We start from the raw sequence: 26,289 nt of genomic DNA, 5'->3' as shown, positions 1-26,289 counted from the left end.
GGAGAGCCTTTCATTTTTTTTGCCTTTTACTTAATCATTAGAATTGCCAACAAGTTAACAAGCTGTTTTCGTTTTCAAGTCCCAGAGTGGCAGTGTCAAGAGAAGAGTTGTAATATCGTGTTTCTTTGTGCCGCAAAAACCCAACATCAATTTCCACCTTCAAGACAATGAAATACTCTAATACATTTTGTGTCCCAGCCCTGGGAACGCAGCAGGAAAATGTATTAAAGCAGCAGCTGGTTCGGTGGAGCAGATCGGCATCTAGCTGCCTTCCCGTTGTGAGCTCCACTTCTCCACCCGTTGGTGGGCTTCCAGGTTTTCTTTTGCCCGTGTGTCAGTGATAGGTGCTCCAGTATTATCAAAATTGTGGTTCATTAGTTCTTCCCGTGGACTAGGTGGTTGGGTTTTAAGCTCCTTCTGGAAGAAAAAATAAAAACCTAATGATGGCCTGATTCATTCCAAGCGCACGTTAGGCTGAAGTAGTCGGTTGTTATAAATACGGAGCACGGGCTGTTAGGCATAATGCGGTGTGAAAGGAAAATCATTGCCCCCTTGTGTGCTCTTCTGTCTAATTGAATGCTCCTCTCCTGCAGCACTGGCTGTGACTCAGCCAGGGACCTGCAGCCCTCGCCCGCCGGTGATGGGTTTCGGCAGCAGGCCCGTGGCATGCTGGCCGTCCCCGTGGCAGCACTCGCCGGCAAGAGGCCAGGCTCATCACCCCACAGCATCGTGACAAGGGGTCCGATGGGAGGCGACGGGAGGCTGGCACTGGATGGAGGGGATTCGTCCCTGTGCAGTTGCAGTCGGCGTGGTGGCAGCCGCTTGTCCGGCTCCCGCTGTGCCGGTGTGGAACTGGTGGGGCAGGGGGCTGCGGGGAGCGGGCGGCGCTAGGGAGAGTGCGGGGGAGCCTGGGTGGCCGGTTAGTCTGCGTCCCCACTATTGGGCAAGGGGAGCCACCAGCTCGGCCTGGGAACGGGCTCCTCGCTTTGATGGAAGCGCTGACTTGCAATTAAGCACATGCTTAACGGCTTTGTGAGACGTGGAGAGTACGTGCCGAGGAGGATGGTCTGGGTCAGGAGTGGAGGCTGGTTGGTTGTTCTCAATGAATGCTGCTGAAAAGTCACGTACCGAGGAGGTGAATTAGCAGCAGCAGCTTAGGGGAAGGAGGATATATTAGGGAAGGATCTGGTTTGATTGGGTTCTTGTACCGTGAGTGAGTGGGTGAGTGCTAGGATTGCTTTCCCTCAACAGAAATAGCTTTTTATAATGAATTTTGTGTCAAATGCTGGGCTGTCTTTGTGACGCATGCAGTTAAAATGAAATACTTGCATGGAGTCACTGTGTTTTGCCCACTGGAAGCCCGGGTGGAATTGTGACCCGTGCCCCCAGGAGTGAGGAGCAGTACGAGCTCTCTGTCGCAGACTGTCTGTAGCGTCACTTGCAGCAACGTGCTGACAGAGCTTACCAAATTGCGAGGACACTGGGTTTACTTCATATTTGGACTGTTCTGCCCCAGCAGGATCATGGTCCAGTAGGTTTGAAGGTCAGGCCGGCTGCGTGGCCGGAGCACAGGACAGCTGCGGTACGCCAGAGCCCTTGCAAAAGCAGAGCAGCCGGACCCTGTCCCTGGCACCCCGATGGCCCGAGAGGAGCGGCCACACAGGGTGTCCCAGCACCTTCCCCTTGGCGCCAGTGAACATAAAGGTATGGCCGTGCTGCATCGCTGCCACATCCCAGGGGGAAAAAACCCCCTTGGCAACCTCTCGCCACCACCCTGTCCCTCAGGCCAGCGTTCGGGTGAGGGGACGGACCGGGCGCCTTTGTGCTGCTCCAACCTGCAGCGGTCCCAGCCCCACTCTCCCAGCGGCGGCCGCAGCAGAGGGGCAAGCAAATGCGGATTTCCAGGCATTTCTACAAAGCTCCCTGCCCTGGGCGTCCAAGCGGTGGCTGACACGGGGGTCTGAGTTTAAGACAGAATAACACAGACCACGCGACGAAGAAGCACGCTTGAGGAAAGGCTGAGCTGGGAACCCCATCCCACGCTCCCGGCTGCGCCGACTCCTCGTCTTCTGTGGTTTCCGCACCGAACTCCACGCTCCCTGTCTAAAACCTCCCAGAGAGGTAACCAGGGAAAGCAGACGTGTATTCGTCAGACTTAGATTTGCTAGCCAGGGATCCGCAGCTCTCCTGGGAAATGTTTTGGGGTCTGCAACTCAAAAAAGGCTGAAAATCCGGTTTGTTTCCTATGCTAAAAAACATAGGCACGGCGGCCTGGGATAATGATGCGTTTCAGCGTTAATTCTCAAGTTTCTGGCTCTTGTGGCTTTGTGTCAGATCCTGCATGCTCATTGAGCACAGTGTTTTGTGGTGTAATGATGAGATACCCACCAGTGAGCTTTACTGTAACGGGTTGTTAAATAAAACGAACTCCTTGGGTAGACTGTGTAAACAGTCTCAGTATATATGTATGCCTGGGCATAGAAATGTGGTTTGAAACAAGTCAGAAAATGTTCCCAAAGAAAAAAAACCTCATATACACGTGGGAATATGACAAAGCATCTACTTACTGTCCAAATATACTGTGGCATCTCCGTGGGATTGGGTTTTATAGGAGCTGAGTTACTTTGAAGTGCTGGTTTATACTAATTTAGAAATTCCAAACATGAAAATAAATGTGCTCTAACCTTACATCTACTCAAGTAAATCCGGAGGATTAGCCACAGAAAGGAAACTGGGAATTTACACTTAATTTGTACATTAAAAATGAGGCAGGAGTTCTTGTAGCAGACTTAATTTCTGCTTTTCGCGGAACGCATTGTGTTTGGAACCGCTAGCACCCACCCGAAGGTGCAAATGCCCCGTCACCGCGCAGCTGCGCCGTGCTGTTGTATCGCCGTAGTCTGTTTTGCTTCTGGATGTTGTTTTACGAGGGGTGGGAAGGGGGTGTCCCTCCAACCACCGTCCGAGTCCTGCGTGCCTGCTCTGCCTCTCACCTGGCCGACCCTTGGGTGCCCTCCCTTGGGAACTGATGTGGAAGTACGACCTTCTGCTTGCAGCTGAAACGCGGGCAGGCGGCTGGGAGCCAGGGGCAGGCGCCGTGTGAGTCTCACCCTCCCCAGGAAGGCAGGCTGGGCTCCGGGGGCTGTCTGCGCCTGGGGGCCGGCGCAGCCCTGGCACTTTGTGCTGAGTGGGGGGTGTCTCCTGGGGAGCGGCTGGGTGCCCCCGAGCCGAAGGTGGGTGGTGGGAATGCGCATGCCGGGGCCCCGGGCTCGCCCCTGCTTTGCATCTCAAGCTCAAACAGATCCCAGATTGCAAAGGGGAATTCGGTCGAAGCGGCAGAGGTTTCTGCGCCTGGAAGGCAGCAGTTGTGCAGTTTAGGTCCTGGGTTTCTGGAGAGCCATATCTGCAGCTGGCTGCACAGACCTCGTTATTCTAGGTAGCTAGGAGTTCAGGTTAATTTTGATCCATTGAGCTCATCAAATCTCCTGTAACTAAATAATGGTTTAGGTGGAAGACAGGAAAAGGATCGTTTTGGCCAAGTCCAGTGCTGCACGTGGAGGTCCATCATGGCCGGGAGGACACAGAGCACTCTGTGGGCTGCTCATACAGTCATACACAGGTGGTGATCATATCTCCCTTCATTTGGGGGTTTTCATCCACTTTTATTCGTGTAGCCCCAGAAGTTCTCCAGGGCAGGCGTTTGGCTCCCACGCAGGAACGTGAACCTGCTCCCCGGGAGCCCCGACGGGCGCTAGCTCAGCTGTGGGGTCTCGCAGGGTGGAAATCAAGGGATTTCCCATCTCTTGTCTGATTTTTCAAAGCCTATTTTATAGTGATTGAGAGAGAAGATTGGTGGGGCTGGGGGCACCTAGAGAGGTGAATAAGGCACTTAGAGATGTGTACGGATGCCTGGGCATGCTGTAAAAACACCTCGCTACGCCTTGAAAATCCCATTAGGCGTCTATTTAAACTCTCAGGCAACTGCACCGTTGTGACATTCTGCTCTGGTGACCTCTTCCAGCAAGTTGTTGGAAACATAATAGGTCTGAGCCCCTGGCTGTGGTAATTTAATGCAAACGCGGGGCAAGCCTGCACCAGCAGCGGTTGGAAACAATCAATTATAACCACCTGAACGCCACCACGCGCTACCTACAGCCGCGTGCCTGCACCTCCCAGCTCGGGCTCGTGCGCGGCACGTGCGGGCTGGCCCATGGTGGCCGGGGGCTCCCCAGCTGCAGGGATTGCGCGCAGGCATGTGACCGCTTGTCTGCACCGAGGAGGTGATGGACGGGGGTCAGCGTTCTTGAATGGGAGGAAGAAACGGCTCCACGGCCCAGTGCGGGTGGTGATGCCCGGAGGCGTCCCTGCCTCTGCTGTGCCCCTGCGCGGGGGCAGCAGGGTTGTGCCACGGCGCTGCTGCAGCCCCGAGCACTCACAGAGCCCATCGTCGTCCTGAACCCTTGGCACAGACAGGGAGCCTTATCACCCTCTTCTCAAGGGGGGAAGGAGGTGGTAAGAGACCGCCCGGTCGATGCCTTGTTGTTGATCAGATGGGTGGCAGTGTCAGGATTTGAATTGAGGTCCCAAATGCTGCTGTGTCACCATCCCCAGCACACCTACCCAGGGGCACGGCGTGGCAGGGGGCGTGAACTGACCACTGCATCTGCAGGAGCGATCAGCCTTGCTTTGCTTTATTTCCTTTTTTGTTGTTGTTGGTTTTTTTTTTTTTTTTGTTGAGTCGGTAAAGAAATTATTGCAAGTTGTTTTCTTTTCAAGTTGGGATCTAACACCTTGCAGCAAGTGGAGGAGGTGGCAGACTGTCTATGGCAATCTCCTACTTCGAGAGATTGGTAGAGTTTATTGACATTTTTGAGCAGAGGGAGCAGTACTAATTTCTAACATCTGGATGGCAGCTCTGCTGGCAGCCACTGCTCCGGCGGAGCGAGGCCGGCGGGGGCGTGGGACGGCCGCTCCCCAGAAGGCCCATATCAAACAGAGCCTGGATGAGCCCCCGTTAGATGTGGTGCGCTGTTGAGCAGCCTGATGTCAAAGCTCGTGATGATTTCGCCTCGTTACCCGCTGAGCGTCAGTGGGGCTTGTCCAGCGTGGGGAGCGTACGCTGGCTCCTCGCACAGATGTGTGCTGGGGGTTGGGCCCAGGGACGGGAACGCACGGGGACAGTGGTGTCCTGCAGCAGCAGCGGAGCAGCAGTGACGGCTCATGCTCTGAGCAGAGCCGACCCGCTGTTGCCAGCCCTTGTGCCTTCCTCTCCAGTCCAGGGGGCATTGTTTTTTGGAGGAAGGGATGAGCACAGATGAGCACAGCCTTGCAAGCCAGGGGAGGGACAAGAGGGATGTTGCCTTCGGGTGTTTCTCAGCTGGGCAATGGGATAGGAGTTAGGATATTCACAGGTAGGATAGGGATAGGGGTTAGGATATTCACAGGATAGGAACTTGGATATTCAGGCTTTTTTCCATACCGGGGATCTCATTCTGAAGGCGGCATGGCCAGAGTCCCAGTCCCCTGGTTTGCTGCCGTGCTCACATGGGTGCCACCGTGGGGACGAGCGGTGGCTGCGGGACACAGCGGGAGCTCAGGGCTCGTGGTGGGGCTGCTGGAGTCCAGGGCACAAACCCCAGCTCAAGTCTCAGCCCTCAGTGGAGCTGCAGGCCTACGTTTGGCTCTGCGGCCACCAAACCTGTGCCAGCGGCGCTGCTGGTGGGAGGTGGCTGATGCTGGGCAGCAGCGGCCCGGCCCTGGCGGGACCAGCTGCTGGAACACGGCTGCCCATTTTTTGGGCCCAAACCATTGGAGAGTCGTTGCTCTGACAATAGTTCTGCAGCTTAAGGCATTGCAAGTGGCACTGGAATACGAATCTTTCGATTCTAACCCATAAGCAAAATTTCCTGAAAGTCTGGATTTTGCAAACATGTAACTCTAATATTTGAAGGAAATTTGGAACTTTTCTCCCTGTTCCTGTCTCATCTCTGTTTAAAGTATTATGCTACTTCGTACTGCTCCCTTCTGGAGCAAAAACCCTTCGGCTATCGGATTTTCATCCCACTGTCTGCTGACCGCTGCCAAGATTCAATGGGTTGTGAGCTGCTAGTGGCCAAAAGCCATCTCTGGCGGACCGCCTAATTAAAAGGGGCCATTGAAAACCTGGCATCTTCTAGAAAACGGCTGTGTGTACAGTGATCTTTTTAGGAAGAGTTGGGAAAAGTTTACAGTATAGTGATAGCACTCGATGAAGAAGGGGAGATGTGAAACATGAGGGGTTTAAAATGTAATATAAAATAGCGGTTTCCAAAGTTTTTTGACTCATGAGTCCCCGTCATCCTTCAGTATGTCTCCAGATGTGAACTCCAAGCGGTACAAAGGCACCAGGGCTGCTGTGCTGTTGCACGTGGTTCCTCGGAGAGTGGTGGACCCAGCTCTGGGAACTGGCTCATGCAGGGAGCGGGCTCAGGTCGGGCTTTCAAGGCAGTCAGTGTGGCAGGTCGTTAAGTGGGAAGGAAATTGTGGCTAAGTCTCTGCTTGAGACGACAGACATCCACATCTGGAGAGCAACACATGACTTCGTCCCCACACTGTTCCGCTTGGTTTGACTCGCGCGTGTCTCTGGGCTGAGCCGCGTGGCGGGAGACTGGGATGGGTGGAAGTTCCCGCACATCCCTCCTGGGATTCCCCCTGCCGGGAGAGCACTCTGCCGGCTGTCCGGCACGCCGGGGCTCCCTTGCTGTGGAAAGGCTCCTTGGCCACTGTCAAATAAGCTGCTGAAGAAAGGTTTCAAGCTTTGGGGAGGAGCTGGGGTTGCCATGTTATGCCCCTGGGTTCTCCTAACTGTCGTGTCATTTCTTCCTGAGGTTTGGTATCACAGTTAGCTGCAGAGCTCAGTGGATCATAGAATCATGGAATGGTTTGGGTTGGAAGGGCCTTTAGAGGCCATCTAGTTCCAACCCCCTGCCCTGGGACGAACAGCTTTGGAAACATCAGTTTCTACAAATCTTGAAGACAAAATATAAAATGGTAGAGAAAAGGAAAGACTTCCATGCTTTAACCAAATAAGAGAGGTGCTCAGTTGCTGAATCCAGTAGGACCATTGATTTTTAATAAATTTTGAAATTATTCCTCTGACCCTAATTTCCTAATGGGGGGGGTGGCAGGGTGGGAAGGGAGGACCTCCAAAAATGACTCTGTAGCACTGTGGAGGTGCAATACTGGCATGTCAACAAGCACAGTGCTTTCAGAGAGATGCCTGGAGGTACCTCGCGCTTCGTACAGGTGCTGCCTGCGAAAGGAGAGCGTGGCCACAGGCCACAGGAGCTCACACCTTAATTCTTCTCACTTTCCATAACCATCCATTTAACCTGTTGAGTTTTCTCAGTTCCCCAAATGAGGGCAGAGGTCTCTGTCTCGTGTGTTAGAGTGGAGGAAGGGTACACCTGCGAGCTGGGGAAGCAGTGCATCTGCCGCACACCCATCTTTATGCCTTAGTCACTTAATGCGACCGCTTTTGCTCGGTTAAGGAGCAAAAAGGCTTCTTTAACCTTTCCATGCCAAGCTACCTCAGCGGGCCTGGAGCAAGTGGCGTTGTTTTGTTTCTGGACGCTGGTGCTGAGGCTGCTGCGCAGGCGATGTGCGCGGCGGTGCCCATGGAGGAGCAGGCGATGCGCGCGGTGATGCCCATGGAGGAGCGGGTGATGCGCGCAGCGGTGCCCGTGGAGAATGTCTCGGTGGCGTGGGGCAGTGCTGCCGTTCAGAGGCAGATTTTACCGAGGATGCATAAAAGAAGAGTAGAGTTCTGCTCATTATCTCAGAGCTTAATTGATTCGGCAGAACTAATGAGGAAAATACAGGAAAACATTTACTATAAACTATTGCTAAATGAAGCAGATTTGAACTGACACATGCAAAAGACCAGTTGTGTTAGGTAAGAAGTTGTTACTTTAATGGATGCTTTTTTCAGCCCAGAATTGCACAGATATGCTGTCAGAGCACTTTGAGCATGTAAAGTGCTAAGTGTTTGTAGTAGCAATAATAAAAAAATAACCCCTGGAGATCAAAACTCATGGTTCACCCAGGACTCTTCCCTGTGGGAGGGAGTTTGAATAGTTTGGGATTGGTTTCTGGAGCCAAAGCTCAACGTAAATGAGAAACACAGCTTGAGTGGTGGAAGGGGGGGGGGCTCTCCCAAGGAAAGAACAGCTAAGAAAATACAGCCTGAATAAATCAAGCATCTTTCTCCAAACAGTTTCAAGGGGGACGTGTTAGTTGGGCTTCCAGAGCGGCGCAGGCATCCTTGGGATCCGCTCCGCGCCTGTCCCTGGGGAGCGGGGCAGAGGAGCCACATTTCCAGCGGGGGTGAATTTAAAGGACATCCAAACTCCCACTGCTTAAATGCATGGTGTTTGGACTGTGACAACCCCTTTGGAGCCTGTTGTTCGCTAATCCCTCTGCCTGCCCATTCCTGGGGGATTTGATTGTATAATCTGAAGTATTGTGTTTAATGCAGGATGAAGGCTAACATAATAAGCTTGACCAGTCTTCCTGGCGGCATGAAGGATGTGCAATTTCAGTTAAAAGACTGCCGCTTCTTTCTGTTTCTCCGCTTTGAGCAGTTCCCCGTGCAGTCGCACGTGCTGGTTCTGCTCCCTGCAGGGTGACGCGCTGGTGGGAGCCAGACCCCCGGCTTGTGCGGAGCAAGGGAGGGGCCCTCCTGGAAGGTGTTCTGGGGGAGGGCTGCACAGAGCTGGTCCTGCCAGCGTTGCCCTCCGCTATCTTTACCAGTAGTTCAGCCTTGGGGCCGGCATGACAGCGTTGTGGCTTGTGGGGCGATGGGTGGCCGCGAGTCCAACCAGTTCCTGCAGGAGAAGGTGGCGGAGGGAACTGAGGGGATAATCACACTGCCGGTGTCTGGCGTCGGTGCCGCTGTTGGATTCCTGGAGCTCTTACATCCTCCCTAACACCGGAGGAGAGCTCTGTTACAGACACCTCCGCCCTTTCCTCCCGCACCTGAAGCGACACAGTGGAAGATGGGTGGCTGCAGGAAGCCTGTGTTTGTTCGAGCCGTTGTCAAGCTTTGGCCTCACCATCACAGACGGGCTGGTTTTGACAGCAGTTCCCTGCTCCCGTCCCAATCCTTTGGCTGCGTCACCCCCTGCGATGGGCTCTTGCAGCCGCAGCAGAGCCAGCGCAGGGGAGGTCTGCCCGGGGCTGCGCTGCTGGAGCTGCAGCCAGAGCCTGGGTTTGAGTCGTGGCGCCGAGAGCATCTTCCGGCGTTTCAAACCACCTCACCTCTGGTGGTTTGAGGTCTGCGGCCGCGGCAGAGGTGAACGGCTGCCGCTTAGATGCAGGCAGCATCTAAGAATTCAAGGCTTGGCCTTGAACTGGCTGGAGGGCTGTGTCTCTGCAGACTCACTGGAAAAGTTTCCCTTTTTGCTTTTGGGGGGCTGGTGGGCTCAGCCCGTTGGGTCAGCTCTGGCCCCAAGTCCGGCTTCAGGCACGTGGTCTGATGAGCCCATCACTTCGGAACGGGCACGCACCTCGACTGTTGCTGAAAACTCAGAAATCAGTGAAGGGCAGGACGTGATGGCTTGGGCACCCAGGGCTGCTGGCATCTCGTGCCTCCAACTGTGCAGGTTCCTGAGTAATTCTTGTGCAGCGCAGAACAGAGGAGAACCACTCGTGTGCAGAGTGCTTGCTGTGGCCATCCGTCTGCGCTCGCTGGGGTTTGCTCCGCTCACTTCATGTGAGGGACGCAAGCCTGCATTCCTCTGTTGTTTTAATCAGGTGAATGTCCCATGTGGAGCTGCTGAGAGCGAACGGTAGGAGCTGGCAGGAAAGAAAAGGGTTGGAGCTGAGAGCAGGGAGGGGGAAGAACAAGTTTTATTAGTCGAGGGAAAAAAGCTTTCCTGTAAAATAAAAATGAAGATAAGAGGCTGAAAAACTGCCAGGCATCAGGAGCTCTGCAGAAGCTGAAGGAACGCTTTTTGGCACGGGGGTGACATTTGTCTGTGGTGCGCTGACAGGGTCATTTCTCTCCCCGCACTGGTGGTGCCGCTGGCGGTGCCGTGGCGGGTGTGCCTTCGGCCGGGGAATGGTGCTCCGCGTGGAGGGGGGGTCTGGTGGCAGTTTTTCATTAGCAATTACTCCTCTTCAGCAAGACATTAACTTTTCTGATCCGGGGCTGGAGGTGACGCTCGTCCCAGCTGTCACCTGTGTCGGGGGGAGGTGCGTGGGGCTGCATGTGGATCGCTGTGCTTGCCCAGGGCATGAACCAACACGGAGGGTTGCCGAGAGGTCCCGAGAGGGCTGCAGCCGAGGGAGCATCTGGGCAGGTCCCATGGACGCCGACGGGCCCCTGGTGTCGGTCGGTGGGTGCCAGTTCCCCCCGGGACCGTGCCCCGGCCGTGTTGCGATGCCGCTGGGCTGGAGGAGCCGCAGGCGTGGTGGTGGTGGAGCCAGGTCCGGGCTCCCACTGCGAGCAGACAGAGGGGTGTTTGGCAGCCCATTACTGGTGTCACACTGGTGGCTTGCAGAGCCAGGGCTGGCACTGTGCAAATGTGCAAAACACAGCAAAACCACTGCTTCTTCGCTCGAGAAACTTGTGGTCTGAGTAAATAGTGAAACCAGGGTGCATTTCTCATTTTAAACCTTTATTTTTTTTTTTCTAAGGATGTCTGCTGTGCCATGGGGGGGCTGATTGCTTAGTGTGGATGATTCTTGAGGAAAATTCAGCAAGATTCATTTTATGAGAGGTTCTCAGCCTGAGTGCCTCGACTGGCCAAGAGTGCATGTTGATTTGCCTCCCATTGCCTAAAAAATGTGATGGGAAGTTAGAGGGGCTCTGTGGTAATGCCTGCCCTTGCGGCAGCACTACAATTAGAGACCGCTTACGTCTCAAGTGCCTGAACAGTAGAGCCCTCTTCTGAGGATGACATTTTCCTCCAGGCATCCCAAAAAGCCTGGTTTTGACAGCTCTGGTTGCGACACTCCAGCAGATAAACGCGTGATTGTGTGTACAAACTGCTGGCAGCGTTGGGGGGGGCTGCGGGATGAATGGGCTCTGCCTGGAGGGGTTCCCTGGCCGGTCTGGGCTCTGCCGGCACAGAGCAGGGCTTGTGCTTTCAGTCTGCGTAATGCCGGGCTGGCTGGCCACCATCGCTGCCTCTGCCCCTTCTCCTGCGGTGTCTGTGCAATATTTCAGCGCTGGTTTTCAGCCTCTGTCTACGGCTCAACTTTGAGTCCGTGTCCGGCTATTCTCTTCGGACAGAATCCAAATTATTTTGAATATTCTCTCTGCGATCAGAGATTTCCCTGAGTCATACCTAAACGTTAATAAAAGCCTAATGGTTTATGTTAAGGAAGGCAAGAGATAAAACTAGAGCCCTTTTATCACAGACTTTAATGGCCTGAAAATGTCAGTTGTGTAGGAGCAGCTGCCAAATTTTGAGCCTATGAAGGCGATGGCTAAGTCCCACAAATCAACAAGTTTGGAGCGGATTATCGGATGCTGGCTGTGTCATTTTCCCAGGACTCCAGGCATGCTAAAAGCCAACGCTTTAATCCGCTCTGATACGAGGCATGAAAGGGGCCGGACTCCCGTCCCACTTCTGCTGCTCCGCGGCGCCTCCAGAGCCGGTGCAGCGGAATCGGGAAAGCCGTGCTGAAAGCAAAAGCTGCAGGGCTTTTTTTCTGAACTGCAGCCCGCTTTTGATTCAGAAATAAACTCCATCTTTGCCTAAGAACTATTTTTAAGGTCACAAACACAGGATGCAGAAATCAGTAGGTTTCATGGTTTTCCTGAGTGCTGCCTCACCACTCCTCTTCCTCCTTCTGTTTCCAGCAGACTTCCTTCCCGAAGGGACATCCTGCGCGGATGCCGCTGGGGCACAGCTCCCAGGGCCGCGGAGCTGTAATGGAAATTCTGGGAAATCGCTTTTTCTGCTCTTTTTAGGCCTGGGATAAGGAACTGAATGCGCACCGCAAAAACAGCTGAACTTGAGCTCTGACGTGGCTGGAAATCTTTCATTTCTGTTCCGCTTTGTTTTTGCGATCCCGCTCAGGGGTTAATCTGACTAACTCTCCTCTTAGATGTGGCTCCTTGGTTTGAGTTAATTTGCATCACTTGTGAAATTTTGCGAAAATCCCGAGTACGCCCTTCTTGCAAGTGTGCGGGTGACGGCAGCGCGGCTCGGCCGGAGCTGCCATGGGCTGGCTCCCGCTGGCGAGGTGGCTCTTCGTTAGCGTCAAAGTGGCAGAGCCAAATGTTTTGGGTGCAGAAGGATTCGAATCTAGACTCGCCCGGTATTTCTGTGAGTTACCGAGTGTCCAGAGCGTGTAGCTGAAAAATAGTGGCAATACAGTAAATACCCACAGGGCTGTTTTAAAATGCACATGATGGAAAGAGATTGGTTTTGGAAGAAAGCTTAATGTTTATGCTTTCCCCACTTCGGGGTAGGGCAGTTTGATTTAAGATGGAGTGAGATTTAACCCGTTACGCATGGAGAAAGCCTTTTAGCACAGCCTTTGAGCGCGATTTCCCAAGCTGCAGTGATTGCCTGGTGCCTGCAGAAGGATGTGCTGTGGCCGTATCCTGTTTACTGTAACGTGACAGGGTTAAGGTGTCCCCTCGGTGCTGCGGTGTACCGATGGCAGCAGCGCAGCCTGTCACCCCACCCTGGGACCCCAGAGAGGGAAACACCATGTGTCTCCTCCTGCCCGTCCGTCGGAAGAGCTGATGTCATTTGAAGAAAGGTGTTTCGGAGGAAGGATGTACGTGGCCAAAATAAAGCTTGGCCTGTGTTAGAATAGCGACATCCTGTTTACTGTGGAAAACACTTTGCGCTGATATGAGCTCTGAAGTACATGATTTATAAGCAGGCAGGCGCAGCAGATAAGGCACTTCCCGTGATTTCGGCCACCTGCGAGAAGAAAGGACCGTGTCCCTCGGGCTGAGACAGACGCTGGGGTCTGGTCCCCGGGTAGCTGAGCATCTCTCAGGCTACTGGGCGGCCTGAGGTGCCTGTGCTTGGTTTCCCAGCAGGAAGGAGCCTTGTGAGTTTCAGGTTGTTAATATTGGTAAAGAGTAATGAAGAGGGGCTAGAGATAACCATCCCCTAGACAAATAAATAAACCCAAGTGCATCTCTAAAGGTCCGTCTGTGAATGAAGGGACCATTACATCAGAAGCATGAATGGCTAGCGTGTCCTCTGGATGGTATAAAAAAGCTGCATTGCCCACTTACAGGGGGAAACATACACACTTAAGAATTTGGGCTGTGATTTTATTTTTTAATAGAATGAAATGCCATAAAACTGCAAAATGCATTTAGCGAAGTCACCTGCATCCACAACACTTGATCCTTCCGTCTCGGTCCCATGTGAACTGAGCTGCAGCTCTGAGCGTGCTGTCTCCTGCTTGGCACTCGCTTTAGCAGAGGAAGTTTTTGAAATCAGTCTTTGTTACTTCACGTCTGACGCGACCGGTGGCAGCGGGGTCTGGTGCGTGCTGGGGCACAGGGGACCGCGGTTGGGGTGGTTTCTGGAGAGTGGCACCGCGCTCGTGCAGGTCCAGCGGCAGGGACAGCCCTGCCCGCGCCCGCAGGGTGCTGTCTCTGTGTGTGCCGTGGGGCAGGGGATGCTGTGGGTCTGTGGCGGCACCAGATATTTGAGTTGCCGTTTGCTGGCCAGCTGCTGCAAAAGCCGTAGAGCTGGCTGGCACCTGCACCTCACACCCTGCCCAGTGGGAATTGCTCATGTCTTCTCCCATGCAAATGGGAGGAGGGGGCAGTGCCATGGCCTGCGGTCCCCACACCCACGGGCCATCCCGGCCACTGCAGAGAGTCACCAGCCCTGTGGTGGTCCGGCTGGGGGGCATCGTCCCTCGCCCCCGCAGACACAGCCCAGTTGCTTCGCATACATTTTGGGTTTTAGCAAGTTTCTTCTGCGTTTTTGTCCAGGGATGTGTTGCTGTAATGTGTCACCAACCCAAGACACGTGGTCGTGGCCGGGGGGGGGACAGGTGCCAGACGGGAGGTGCACCCAAGCCGGGGTCCGGGCTCGGAGCGGAGCGGTGGTGGTCCTGCTCGCGTCTCAGCCCTCGCTGCGAGGCCTGAAGATTGGCCTGATCGCCTAAAGGGGCTGAAGAGAGGGGAGAGCTGAAGATTTAGTCTGGTTCCATTAATGAAATAATAATGGTAATAAGGGAATTAAAATATTGGCCCTGCTGCGCCCAGCCCGGGGAGGAGGGGCTGTGCCAAACAGGCTGGTGTCAACATCTCCTGCCCGGTGGAGGCACGTGGTCCAGTTTCTTAACAGACACAGCCTCAAATCCCTGCATTTGTTCTGCTTAAATTAGCACTCCTGACGATGATTTTGGAAGGAATATCCATGTTACGACTGAGCTCAGTAAGGCATAAAATGTGCTTAGTTTTAGGGGTGTGGGTTGCCATCCGCCAGCAGTCTCCTGTCTGGAGTTGTGCATAGGCGCTTCCCGCAGTCAGGGCCGTAATTCGGAGTGTTTTCGGGCAGCCGGTGAGCGCCCGCGGCCGGCGGCATGTCAGCCCCGCGGCTGCGAGCCTGCACCCGGGGAGGGTAACAGCACGATTGCGGCTTCTCTTAAGATGAGCCTGAAATGACAGGGCAGATGATGTGGTAATGGCCCTTGAAACATGCCCATCATTTGAACGGCTTCAGCTGTGCCCACAGCACTTCATAAAAGCCGCTGCAGGAGTGACGGCAGGTAAATTGTCGGCGGCGAGACTGTTGTGATGTTCAGACGTCGTTGAATCCATCCACATTGTCTGAGCAGAAATTTTAAGGAGGGTCTCACAGGACTCAGGGTGAGAGCGGTCATAAATCTTGGGTGCATCTCGGCAGGGTAGGAGGAATAGGAGGCATCAGTCCCGTTTCCAAATGCTGCTGTCATGCAGCAACTGTGCTAATTAATTTAGCACAGGATAGTGAAGTCTGTTGTCTTGCTTTGGGCTAAATGAGCCAAATGCCTGCTCACAGACGAGGCTCACATGAGGGGTCCTTAACAATTGTCCTCTGCTTTTGCCCCTTGGCACCCCATAGCAAATCGACATGGGAGCCTCGATACTGGCCTCGTGTCCCCGGTTGCCAGCCCTGGTGTGGGGCGGCCCCAGAGCCGGCAGAGACTCTCACTGGTTCCTGCGGGGCCGGGCACCCGCTTGAGCTGTGTCACCCGCCATCCTGCTGTCTTGGGTTTAGCTGTTCTACAGCAAAGGCGTTTCCCACTGCCCCAGAGCTTTGAGGAACAGCTCAGAAGCAGAAGCCAGAGGTGAACAATGAACACCTTGTGGTCCTGGGCACAGGGCACAGCTGTGCGTGTTTCCCAGGGCACGGCGAGCAGCGGCGGGCTGGGGCTGGACGGTGGCTCCAGCATTTCTGGGCAGAGTTTTGCAGCCGCTGCTCTTCCCTGCATGTCCTGCAGCGTGGTGCTTCCTCCTACACGGCAGCTCCTCCATCCTGTCCCGTCCCAGTGGAAGACCAGTGGAAATTTTGCTGTTGTCTGCAGTAGCAGCAAGATCAGAGCCAGGATTTACAGTCCTGAGAGTTGCCAGCAAACTTCTTTCCCCCCCTCCCCTCCCTTGGCTCTGTTCTCAGTCACTTCCTCACTTGCTTGCAGGGAAAAAACATTTTGAGTTCTCTTATTGGAGAAACTTTTTGCCTCACCTTGTGTTTGAGAGGGAAGGAGCCGGAGATGGCTGTGGGGTTGCAGCGGCTCCGTGTGCTGCCCCGCGCTGGTCCCAAGCGCTGCCCTGTGGGCTGGGGGATCCCTCGCAGCGCTGGGGGCAGAGGGGTCTCTGCGGGGAGAGCAGCCCCCTCTGCCAGGGCAGGCGGCCGCTGGGCAGGGCCCGTCTTCGGCAGCCTGAGAAACCTCCCTGTGGCGCGGCCCCCACTGGCGAGGGGCTTCCAGTGCTGTGCTGGAGAAGAGACCTTGGATGGTTTCGGTGGGAGAAGGGCGCAAGGAACCCCCTTGTCCCTTTTACCATCGCACCAGAGTTTTGTGTTGAGGTGAGGGTGCTGCTACAGTAAATGGGCCTTTGGCTGGAGGACACCCTCCTGGTGCTGCCCTGATCCTGGCCGTAGCATGGGCAAGGGCATTGTTCCTCTGGCAGCGCATCTCCAGCAAAGCCTGGTCTGCATTTGGCTCGGAGGGTAGATCTGCCAAGCACAAAGGAGGCTCTGTTACAGCTCTTTGCTCCCGTATTAACCCGCTGCATTTGCCTGTTCCATGACTCGGTAGTGAGGAGCTTTCCCCATCAGCAGTTTGTCCGCACTGAGTCCGAGACAGTGACACCGGGGGGACCGCTGGGTTTGCCGCAGCCCGTTGATGTGCCTGTCTCTCCGCAGCTGCAGCCGGAGCAGCTGGACTGTGGAGCCGCGCACCTCCAGCACCCGCTGGCCATCGTGAACCCCATCACAGCCACCCCTGTCTTCACCTACAGTGGCCTGACCGCGGTGGCGGTGGCCAGCGTCAACAACTACACCGTCGTGTTCCTGGGCACCGCCAGCGGGGGACTCCTGAAGGCAAGTGGAGCCCGGCAGCCCCAGCACGGGGCAGGCAGGGCCGGGGGAACAGGGGGGTGGTGGGGCTCCCCCTTCCAGCACCTCTGGTTGCACAGAGGACAATGTTGTCGAGTTTGTCTGAGCATCTGCTTTCGTTTGGCAACGAAGGAGTAATTGGATGCTGCCGTAATCTGTACGGTGATATATGCCGCCTGGTGACTGGTGGCCGTTAATTACTGTTTGAGGCTGCCATGCGAGCAGGGTGTTCTTCATGAACCCTATGCTGGAAATGTTATTGTGCGGCATTTAATTATTAACAGCTCTTCTAATAAATTCTCCCTCTGAGCTGATGGCTTTTGAAGGCTCCATGTAGACAGGGGAATCACCGAGAGCTGCTTCATCACAGCTGAGTCCAAAGCAGGTGTGAATCTGTGCATCTGATGGAGTATCTGTTTTACATGATGTGCCAAAGGCAACGTGGGGCAATGCAATACCCTGGCTCCAGAGCCAAGACACCAGGCCAAGGTTTCAGTAACTTTAGCTTAAAGTTTGCCAAAAAAAGTTTTGATTGCAGCCAGCCACGACACTTTGGTGTACTCTCAGCATCAAAAGTCCATAGAGGAGATGGGGGAAAAAAAGCCCTGGAGCAGACACAGCCGATACCTGCGTTGTCTCAGCCTGGGGTTAGTGGTGCATAATGTGGAATATTGGATCAAAATGCTTGGAGAGAAGAAAGCTGATCCAATCTCTTCCCTTGCATCCAAATGCTCCTGGCAAAAATGTGGGAATGAGCACAAAGAAACTCACTGCTTTGATTTTTGCCCACAGGGGCAGGTAATTCGTGGGGGTGGGAGGAAACTGGCACCCCAGCCAGGTGCACTGGGCTGGAGAGGCACATGCCACACGCAGCGCAGCCCGTGTTCACACAGTATTAACAGCTCTGCTTCCATTATCATCTCTGAGAAAGCAGCCTTATCAGCTGAGCCTCCATTAGGGAGAGGCTCCTGGCTACCCTTTGCTGGGATAATTTGCTCAGATAGCTCTAATCTAATTCTACAACACAGCTGCATAACCAGAAGCCCTTTTACCTTCGGGGCTCCTTGTTATTTGGCACGGGATACAAGATACTTTGCGTGAGTTATCATTCAGATTTGCTGCCTGAGAAAAGACAGCAAAGGGGCAGAAATAGTGCTCGACCAGCTCCCGCCAGCAGCAATTATGGCTGCCGGGGGTGTGTATGGCGAATTAATCAGATAGGCTGCAGACGGGCATTTCGCGAGGGCCGTTATCAGAGACACGTCCAGCAGTGGTTAAAGGAGGAACAGCGCTGGGGAAGCGGTGGCCAGGGCAAGATGTGCCAGGGTGCAGTGTCCTTGAAGGACGCAGGATGGGAAGGGTCTGTTATGGCCAGTCCCCTCGTGTCCGGGTCTGGGAGCCCGTGGACAAGGTGCCGCGGGGGGTTACCCAGGGCTCAGCGCACCCTGCTCTCGCCAGCGCCAGGGCAACACGTGTCCTGCAGCTCGCCCCGGCCCCGCTCTGGTGAGAGGACTGTGGTCCCTGCCCCGCTGCGGGGGATCTCCCGCAGCCTGCGGGGATCCGGGGAAAGTGCCTGCGCAGGGAAAGCATGGGGTGAAGGAGCCCAGGAGGCAGAGGGACGCAGGGACAGCCACGAGAAACACCCAAAGTCGAGCAAATCTCAGCAAGAAGGTGGAGAAGATGATTGCAAAGCTAAAGTGGAGGGCGCAGGGACTCAGTTCATGGACGTCTTGGGTGATCCCAGGCAAATTATTTAGCGGGATAGCCAGCTTTTAATGGGGATAATGACAGTTCCCTTCTTGTTCTGCACAGTAGCTTGTAGTGCTTGCATATGGTTCTTAGCAGAGGAAAGCCTTTTGCTTTGAGCTTGTGCTATCTTACTAGGACATGTCGGTGCTGCTCTAGTGTAAGAATTAATTAATCCTATGTTAATTAATTAATCCAGACTTTAGAGAGCAGAGGCACGCTTGGTCCTTACAATTATTGCCTTCCCTTGCTAGTAAGGAGGTAGGAATTTTCCTCGCTCCCTTTCTGGTTTAAGCTGAAAAGTGACTGTCACGCGAAATTGTGTAGCCCTATTGTTATTTCCTCTCAGCAATGCCACATTTAATTTGCTGAGTTTTCAAGTCAAATGCCAAGACATTCTGGGATCCGAAAGGCAGGCTGATGCTTTGCAGCCTCTTCCATCACTGCCAGCGCTTCAGCTGGTGATTCATGAGGCAAGGTAGGATTCGGTTCTCTTGCGGCAGCTGCCATGGTCTTCTGGAGTTAGCAGGGATAAAAGCTTCTTATGGCCAGGAATGACAACACTTATTTTTCAAATATGCAGGGAGCAGTGGATGCCATGGTGTACAGCCCTGTTGCTGATTTTCACTGGTTTTCATTAAGCTTTGGAAATGCAATGTTCTTTGTAACAGAAATGCACATATGTATGTAATGAGGGCTGAAGGCTGGTGCCACTTACATTAGGGCAAAGCGAGAGTCGCGGTGCTCTGGCCGGCTGGAAACAGTCCCGCAGAGCCTTCGACCAGAATTTTGCAGGCAGCCTCGCAAACAGAGGGACCACAGGCTGCGAGGGGCGGTCATCGTTGAGCAGGGCTCCTGGCCACGGCCTGGACCACTCAGTGCCTGCCCTGGGCACAGAGTCGGCTTCTCGGTAAAGCTCGGTGTATGCAGCTTGCGAGGCGTGTAGAGATTTACAGCGCTTGAAAATGTGGAACGCTGTTAGATACCGCTTTGACTCTTGTTTATAACCGAGGAAAAACAATCTTCTCCCCGTAGTGTCTGAAAAATGGTCTCACTGAGTGGCTTCTTCTCACACTACAGATTAATCTGGACAGTACCATGAAGGTTATTAGCAGGAGATCCATTTCGGTGGCTTACGGAGAGCCTGTCCACCCCATCATGCAGTTTGACCCTTCTGATTCCACCTACCTCTATCTGATGACCTCCTATCAGGTGAGATCTTTAGTCTTCAGCCAAATAGCCCTTTGAGCGTCATGCGTTTGTTTTAGTGTTCAGCACTAAGCTGGGAGCAGGAAGGGACAATAACATTTGCTTTAACATCAGTGGGCAGAGCCAAGAAGTTGCGAGCCTTGGCTGGGGTGTCAGAGGGCTGTCCGGGGGGTACCTGTGCCTGTCCACTCTCTGCGTGGGGCAGGGGTCACGCCGAGCGGACCGGCTTGTCAGGCTTTCTCGTCTTCGTGGTGGCCAGGTAAAGAGTGAAAGATATCAAAACCGATCCCACGTACGGGAGGGCAGAAATAAGCAGAGGTTGTTCCTGTATAGAAACCTGAAAATTACGGTACACAGTCTTTAAGGAGGCTTTTAGGAGATCCTACAGACAAAAAGTCTGCCTGTCAGAAATGATGCTCAGGGGAGGTTTCTGCTCAGCGCAGCCAGCAGGAGGGCTGGGAGGGAGGAGGGCTCTCTGTGGAGCCTGGGAACGCCGCAGCAGGTAGAGACAGACGGTCTCATCTCCATCAAGTGAGCAGAGGAGGAAGATGAGAGCTGAGCGCTCCAGGCACTGGTGGTTTGTCCTGAATTACATTTTAATCTGTCAAAACAGATGCACAACCACAAATGTTATATGCTGCATTTATATTTTCCAAGCCCTAATTCCCTGCAGATTGGTCATTATCATTTCACAGAACCCTCCTGGGATGCCTCTTTAGCCGGCGTTTCAGCCTGTCTCAGCTCAGCTCCCGCGCTGCGCTGCGCACCTTATTCGGGCTTATCAAACACCCAGCGCAGCACTCATGATGCTCTCCTCTGTTTCTTTTCCAATAAGCCAGACGAATTGATTTTTCTTTGGTGGAATTAGCAACCTGGGAAGCTCCCTGGGGGCTCGATGCGGTTGTGGGGGGTGCTGAGAACCGCAGGGCTGGGGACCAGCGAAGTGCTGCAGGTGAAGTGGGGGTCAGGCGAAGGAGCTCGCCTGGTGGGAGCTCAGGGCTCTCAGCACCTCACGTTCTCAGTCTCCACTGAACCAAACAACTCTGTTTTCTTTCCCAAATGTTTAGAAATTGAGGGAGGAAAAAGCAGAAACTGACACATGCTTTCCCTCCGACTGCTCCTGCCGAGCAAGTCCCCAGAGGTACTTTAATTTCTTTACAAATTAAGGTTTCCAGAGTGGTTTTGCTTTCTGGTTATTTTGTAAACAGCCAGACAGTGTTCAGCTCTGTCTAGAAAGGCGCTTTCTGCAGGTCTGAGTGAGAGCTTTTCACAGGGAGGGACGAGCTGTGAAACCATCTCCATCTGAGGCGTCAGGAAGGTGTGGTGTCGCTCTCCGTAGCCTGACCGTCACACATCTATTGCCAAGGTGCCAGTTGGAAAAGAGCAGCTCAGCTCAGCCCACGCTGCCGTGCGCCCCGTGGGGTCACTACGCCGGTGGCAGCAAGCTCCGTCCCTTGGGCGTCCTTCCCTGCCCCAGGCACGCAGCCCCCGGGCTGGGGTGGGCTCTGCTGCCTGTGATGGTGCCCATACGGGCTGGTCCTACACCAGCGCTGTGGGGCGGAGGACAGCAGTGCCAGGGTCTGCTCCCCATCGCATGGTCTGTAGGGCTTGGACCAGGCGAATGGGTAAAGCCGCCCGAGACACTGGTGTCTCATCACTAGCTCCATGTGGCTGTGCCAGCGCATCCCGGTCAGGTTGACTGTTTCTGTGGTGGTGTAAGACACTTGGACGCAGTCGTGTTGTTGTCGTGCAGATGACACGGGTGAAGGTGGCTGCCTGCAACCAGTACTCGACGTGCACGGAGTGCCTGGCTGCTGCTGATGCCTACTGCGGGTGGTGCACGATGGAGACCAGGTAGGACTGGCTGTGTCCCGGTGCGCTTCAGCATCTCCTGTGGCCCTCAAGCCTGGGCAAGAATTTCTGGTGCCTTTTATATTTCCATACAGTCAACACAGTCACAGTACCATTAGCCTTTGTCCATTCCTTATGAAATACGTGCTTTTAAAAACAATTGCATCTGGTCTCAAACGGTTGGGATGCTCTTCAGAGCCAGGATTTCACTGTAGCTGCATTGTTATGCCGCAGTCGGCTGCCAGTGCAAAGAATATCTTGCAGGCATCCAACCATGGGACTGAGAGAGCCAACACCCTGTTAAAGACCATCTTTTGCCCTTGCAATTATTACTTGTGAGTAGGAGAAAATCAGCACTCAGAAAGGGATTTACAAAATTAGACTCCGGGTTTATAAATTGAAGAAGTCGGACAAAATGTCACCTTCTCCTCCTCACTGCTGGGTTCAGCCTGGCCTTGCTCTCGCTTACCCTGAATCCTGGTGCTGCGTTGATGCTGGTGGGAGTACGCGCTCTTATCGTGGCAACCAGACACTTTAAATATAGCAGCAAAGCTTTAGGCTTAACTGCATGGATGGAGGGAAAAGATGTAGGCACAGGATTTTCTCAGGATCTTCCCTCACAAGGAAGCGAACATTTTTATCACCTGTTTTAAAAATAATCAGCTGCAACTTGTACCCCTGTGCGTTGCAGGTGTTCTCTGCAGCACGAGTGCACGAACTTCACAGGGGCCAACTTCTGGGCGAGCGCAAGCGAAGGAGTGCAGCAGTGCCCTTCCATGACCATCTTGGAGCCCGAGATTAATATCGAGAAAGAGAACCCGGTGCGTTTGATGTGAATGCCAAATTAATCATGTGCAGCGACCCATAGAGTCGTTACCTGCTCTCAGGGCTGATAAATATCTGCTCTCCTCTAGCGCTGCAGCACAGCTCCACGCGGCTCAGGTGTGGGTCGTGGGGATGCTGAGCTCTCTTCATGCCCCTGAGTCAGGCCAAGGTCCTCGGGAGCACCTGGAGGTGACGTCCTGCGCCTCGGCGCCCTGGCGGTGGCAGGACGGCAGCCACTGGGCCTCTGGGCGAGCAGGGCTTGTGACGCTGCCACGCTGAGCACACGGCAGAGCTCTGCAAAACCTCAAATACAGACGATCCGCTGCAGATAGCTAAATCAGCTCATTTTCTGGTTTTGTATTGTTGCTATTTTTAACAAAAAAAATATTATTTTTTGTGCATTAGTTTTAACAGACCCTTTCCCAATGGCAGCAATCTCTCTGTGCTGAAGTTCGCGGCCAGCCCTAACGTGGGGAAATGGCTGGTAACAGGCAGCGGTTGGGGCAGAGCCCAGACCGGAGCTGGAGAGGGGGATCCCATGGGACCCGAGCTCCGGTCTGGCTCCACTGCTGCCGCGCTGGAGCAGGGGGCTGGGAGTCCCCAGGGAGTTCCCCCCCCGATGGCGGGGGAAGCCAGCCCAGCACGTGGGCCCTGCGTTTCCCTCAGTCACCCTCCTCAAAAGCATTCCCTTTCTGCCAAACTTCCCCTCCCTCCCCCTTGGAGGCTGATGGCAAAACGAAGCCCCTGCAGCCCACCCCCTCAGCCGTTGTGGGCTCCTGCCAGCTCGACGCCTCCAGTCATCCATCCCTGGCACGGACGGGTGCAAGCCGGCAGGTTTAGGCACTCAGAAACAGGGGTTCCTTTTGTTCTGCTCTCCCTCCTGCTCCCAGGAGGCTGTGGATGGCGGGCAGCGTGCGGCGAGGGCGGCCAGGGAGGGCTCAGCCCCCGCATCCCGTGTCCTCCTGGCCGGTGACACACCAGCTACAGCTGCTGCAGTTGGTGACAGGGCTCTACTGAAGCAAGGTTTTGTACGCAGATGGCTTTTTGGAGTTCAAAGTGCATAAAATGAAAGAAAACAGCTATCTGTGCACTTATTTTGGAGTCGCTAGCCTATGAAAAGCTTGTTAAAACATTGACAAATTCTAAATATAATTTTCTGTCATAATAACTGATTACTATTTTTGTCCAAATATAGGCCCTGATAATACAAATAAATGGAACTATCCCAAACCTGAATGGAACAAATATTTCATGTGACTATGGAAATAACATCCACACGGTAGCCAGAGTTGCTGGAGATTATGTAAACCAATTTATTTATTGCAGTTTACTTCCACGTGAGAAATATCCGATGTTTCCGGACGACCAAGGTATGTAGAGGAAAACAAGTTCGATTCATTCTAACCGCTTTTGTGGACATAATTTTTCATAGGCTTTTTTTCTTTTTCCAATTGTGCGTGCAGATAATGCATACGGGGAAAAAAGACCCAAGCTGCTTCTGTTTTATAGGGCATACGACTTTAAAGTGTGGGAGTTTCCACCATGTTAACATGAATTGACAGTATTTCAAATCTATCAATTTTTGTTTTAAACATCAGATTTTAAAAGCCAGATCATGTACTTACTTTGTTAAGATTTATCTGGTTTGAGCTTCTGGTTTGGATTTAATAAGTACTAAAAAAATACGTTTTAGCCCTGGGGAAATAATGTTGCTACTTATATTGATCTTTTCAATTGCTTTTGTTCAGTTTACCTCCCGAACATGCGCTACTTTTCAGGAGAAGTTCTGGAAGAAGAGCAAGTGTGTATCTAAAGGCAGCTCAGAAACTCTTAATCCCATTTATGCAATTAAAAGCCAGACTGAGGTCTTCTAGTCTGCCTCCCCGGCCCGTTTTCAGGTGGTACCAAACGAGATGCCCACCTTGAGGCTCCGTGTGGCCGCGTTCTGGAGGTGATGAGCACCTGCAGAGCTGGTTGGAGTCAACTGCGCCTTGACGGCCGAGCTGACCAGGTCTGATACTGGCCACTTAGCAATGGAGACAGCCCCATTTTATAGCTCCTCCTGAGAAGTTCGATGCTTCGTTCCAGACTTGAGCGCTTCTTAAATCTTCATCTTTCAAGCCTGGAGTGAATGCCCTATTGAAGATGGCTGACTTCAGTAAGAGAAGAATTAGCCAGTCCTTTTGAAAATCCCACTTTTCATATGCAAGTTTATAAAGCTGCATTGTTTTTCTCCCTAGCTATCCAAAGAATGGGAGATCATTAACTGTTCTGTATTGTTGGTTACGGCAATGTCCAAATGAATTTCTGGAATCCAATGCGCTGATTTATTGTACATATTCTGAAAGAGGCATTGTCTCTTGTCCCTGGTGCTTATATGGCAAAATTGCAAAGAAAAAAAATTAAGCAATTCTGGGAGGAGGGAGAGTTAGTATAGTGTGTTAAGTAGCCAAAAAAGGGATTTCCACTCTTCTCTGCGGGTTTGTTGTCATGGGGAAAGTGAGCGGGGTTTTAAAACATGATAACTAACATGTTTTAATTACCACATTTTTTTTAAAGTATCATTTAGCGCCAACTGTAAGCGAAGACAATAATTAACTCTGCTAATTAACACTTGCACAACACGCTGGAATTTTCTGCTGAAAGTCGCAATGTTCTTTTCTGGTGAGGGTGATGTAAAGCGTTGATTTAAGAGGGAAGAGCTGAAAGTCAGAGGGCAAAAGATGAATGGTCTGAGCTCTGAAATGCAGCTCGGAGGAAGCCCTAGAGAAAACAAATCAGATTTAGCCCTTGTTTTCCCAAGGGTCTGTCTTGTCTTCTAAGCGTGAGGCTCTTGCAACCCAATATTCTTTGGCTTGATTCTCTCAGACCACGTGGTCGTCGAAACTGCTCTCCGGGTCAACGGCAAAAACATTATCCGGGCCAATTTCACCATCTACGATTGCAAAAGAACTGGAAACATTTACCCAAAGAGAGCGTAAGTGACGCAGACAGCGGGTGGTGCCGTGCTGGCTGCGTGGCACCGGGCGGTGGAGCGGTTGGAGGCCGGGAGGGTGCCGGCACGCCGCCGGACGAGGGTACCCCCGCGCGGGGCCAGTGGGGGAGCGCAGCCTCCCTCCCTCCATCCCTCCCTCCCAGGGGCGGCCGGGGCCTGGCAGGATTTGGCAGAGGATTTGGTAGGGGATGCGCTGCCAGGGATTTACAAGGGAGGGTCCTCACGGCGGCTCAAGCCATCTGGACATGTTGGGTTTTTTTAAACGTGAATAATATTTTTATATAAAGCTTGTTCTGTTAACCCTTAGGCAGCAGAGCCGGCCCCCACAGCAGTCCCTGAGGGTCTGTGGGGGAGGGTGGGGGAGGGCGGGTTCCCCCTGCTCTCTCTGCCCCACCAGCCCAGGTGGGAGCAGCCACGTACCCCTCGCCAGCACGGTGGGCTGGTGCCACCCGCAGAAAGCTATCCACCTTTCAGGAGTGCGACTACGGAGCCTGAGCAGGGGATCCCCACGTCCTGCCTACCGGTGGTCCCACACCCTGTGCTAACTGCAGGGGAGAGCTCTTGTAGAATCATAGAATGGCTTGGGTTGGAAGGGACCTTAAAGATAATGAGCAGGGACACCTCCCACCAGACCAGGCTGCTCCAAGCCCCGTCCAACCTGGCCTTGAACCCCTCCAGGGATGGGGCAGCCACAGCTTCTCTGGGCAACCTGGGCCAGGGGCTCACCACCCTCACAGCAGAGAATTTCTTCCTAATATTGAATCTGAATCTCCCTCTTTCAGTTTAAAACCGTTCCCCCTCATCCCATGGCTCCCCTCCCTGATCCAGAGTCCCTCCCCAGTTTTCCTGGAGCCCCTTTAGGGACTGGAAGGGGCTCCAAGGTCTCCCCGGAGCCTTCTCTTCTCCAGGCTGAACCCCCCCAGCTCTCTCAGCCTGTCCTCCCAGCAGAGGGGCTCCAGCCCTCCCAGCATCTCCGGGGCCTCCTCTGGCCCCGCTCCAACAGCTCCGTGTCCTTCTGCTGTTGGTGCCCCAGAGCTGGAGGCAGCCCTGCAGGGGGGTCTCCCCAGAGCAGGGTAGAGGGGCAGAATC

The 26,289-nt window shown here is 53.6% G+C and overlaps 1 protein-coding gene across 1 annotated transcript in view; it reads left to right on the top strand.

Annotated features, from left to right (window-relative positions):
* The window catches only part of PLXND1 (plexin D1), an 89,408-nt gene that overhangs the window by 9,982 nt on the left and 53,137 nt on the right, over positions 1-26,289 (top strand). Inside the window, exons 3-8 of the mRNA XM_054216450.1 lie at positions 16,383-16,559; positions 19,401-19,532; positions 21,283-21,383; positions 22,072-22,201; positions 23,401-23,575; positions 25,074-25,182. Of these exons, the coding sequence (XP_054072425.1) occupies positions 16,383-16,559; positions 19,401-19,532; positions 21,283-21,383; positions 22,072-22,201; positions 23,401-23,575; positions 25,074-25,182 (824 nt within the window). The remainder of the gene's footprint in view (positions 1-16,382; positions 16,560-19,400; positions 19,533-21,282; positions 21,384-22,071; positions 22,202-23,400; positions 23,576-25,073; positions 25,183-26,289) is intronic.

The sequence above is a fragment of the Rissa tridactyla genome, chromosome 10 (assembly GCF_028500815.1).
Source record: "Rissa tridactyla isolate bRisTri1 chromosome 10, bRisTri1.patW.cur.20221130, whole genome shotgun sequence".
Lineage (NCBI taxonomy): Eukaryota > Metazoa > Chordata > Aves > Charadriiformes > Laridae > Rissa > Rissa tridactyla.
Note: the sequence above shows the minus strand (reverse complement) of the source record. Positions and strands in the feature narration are given on the sequence as shown.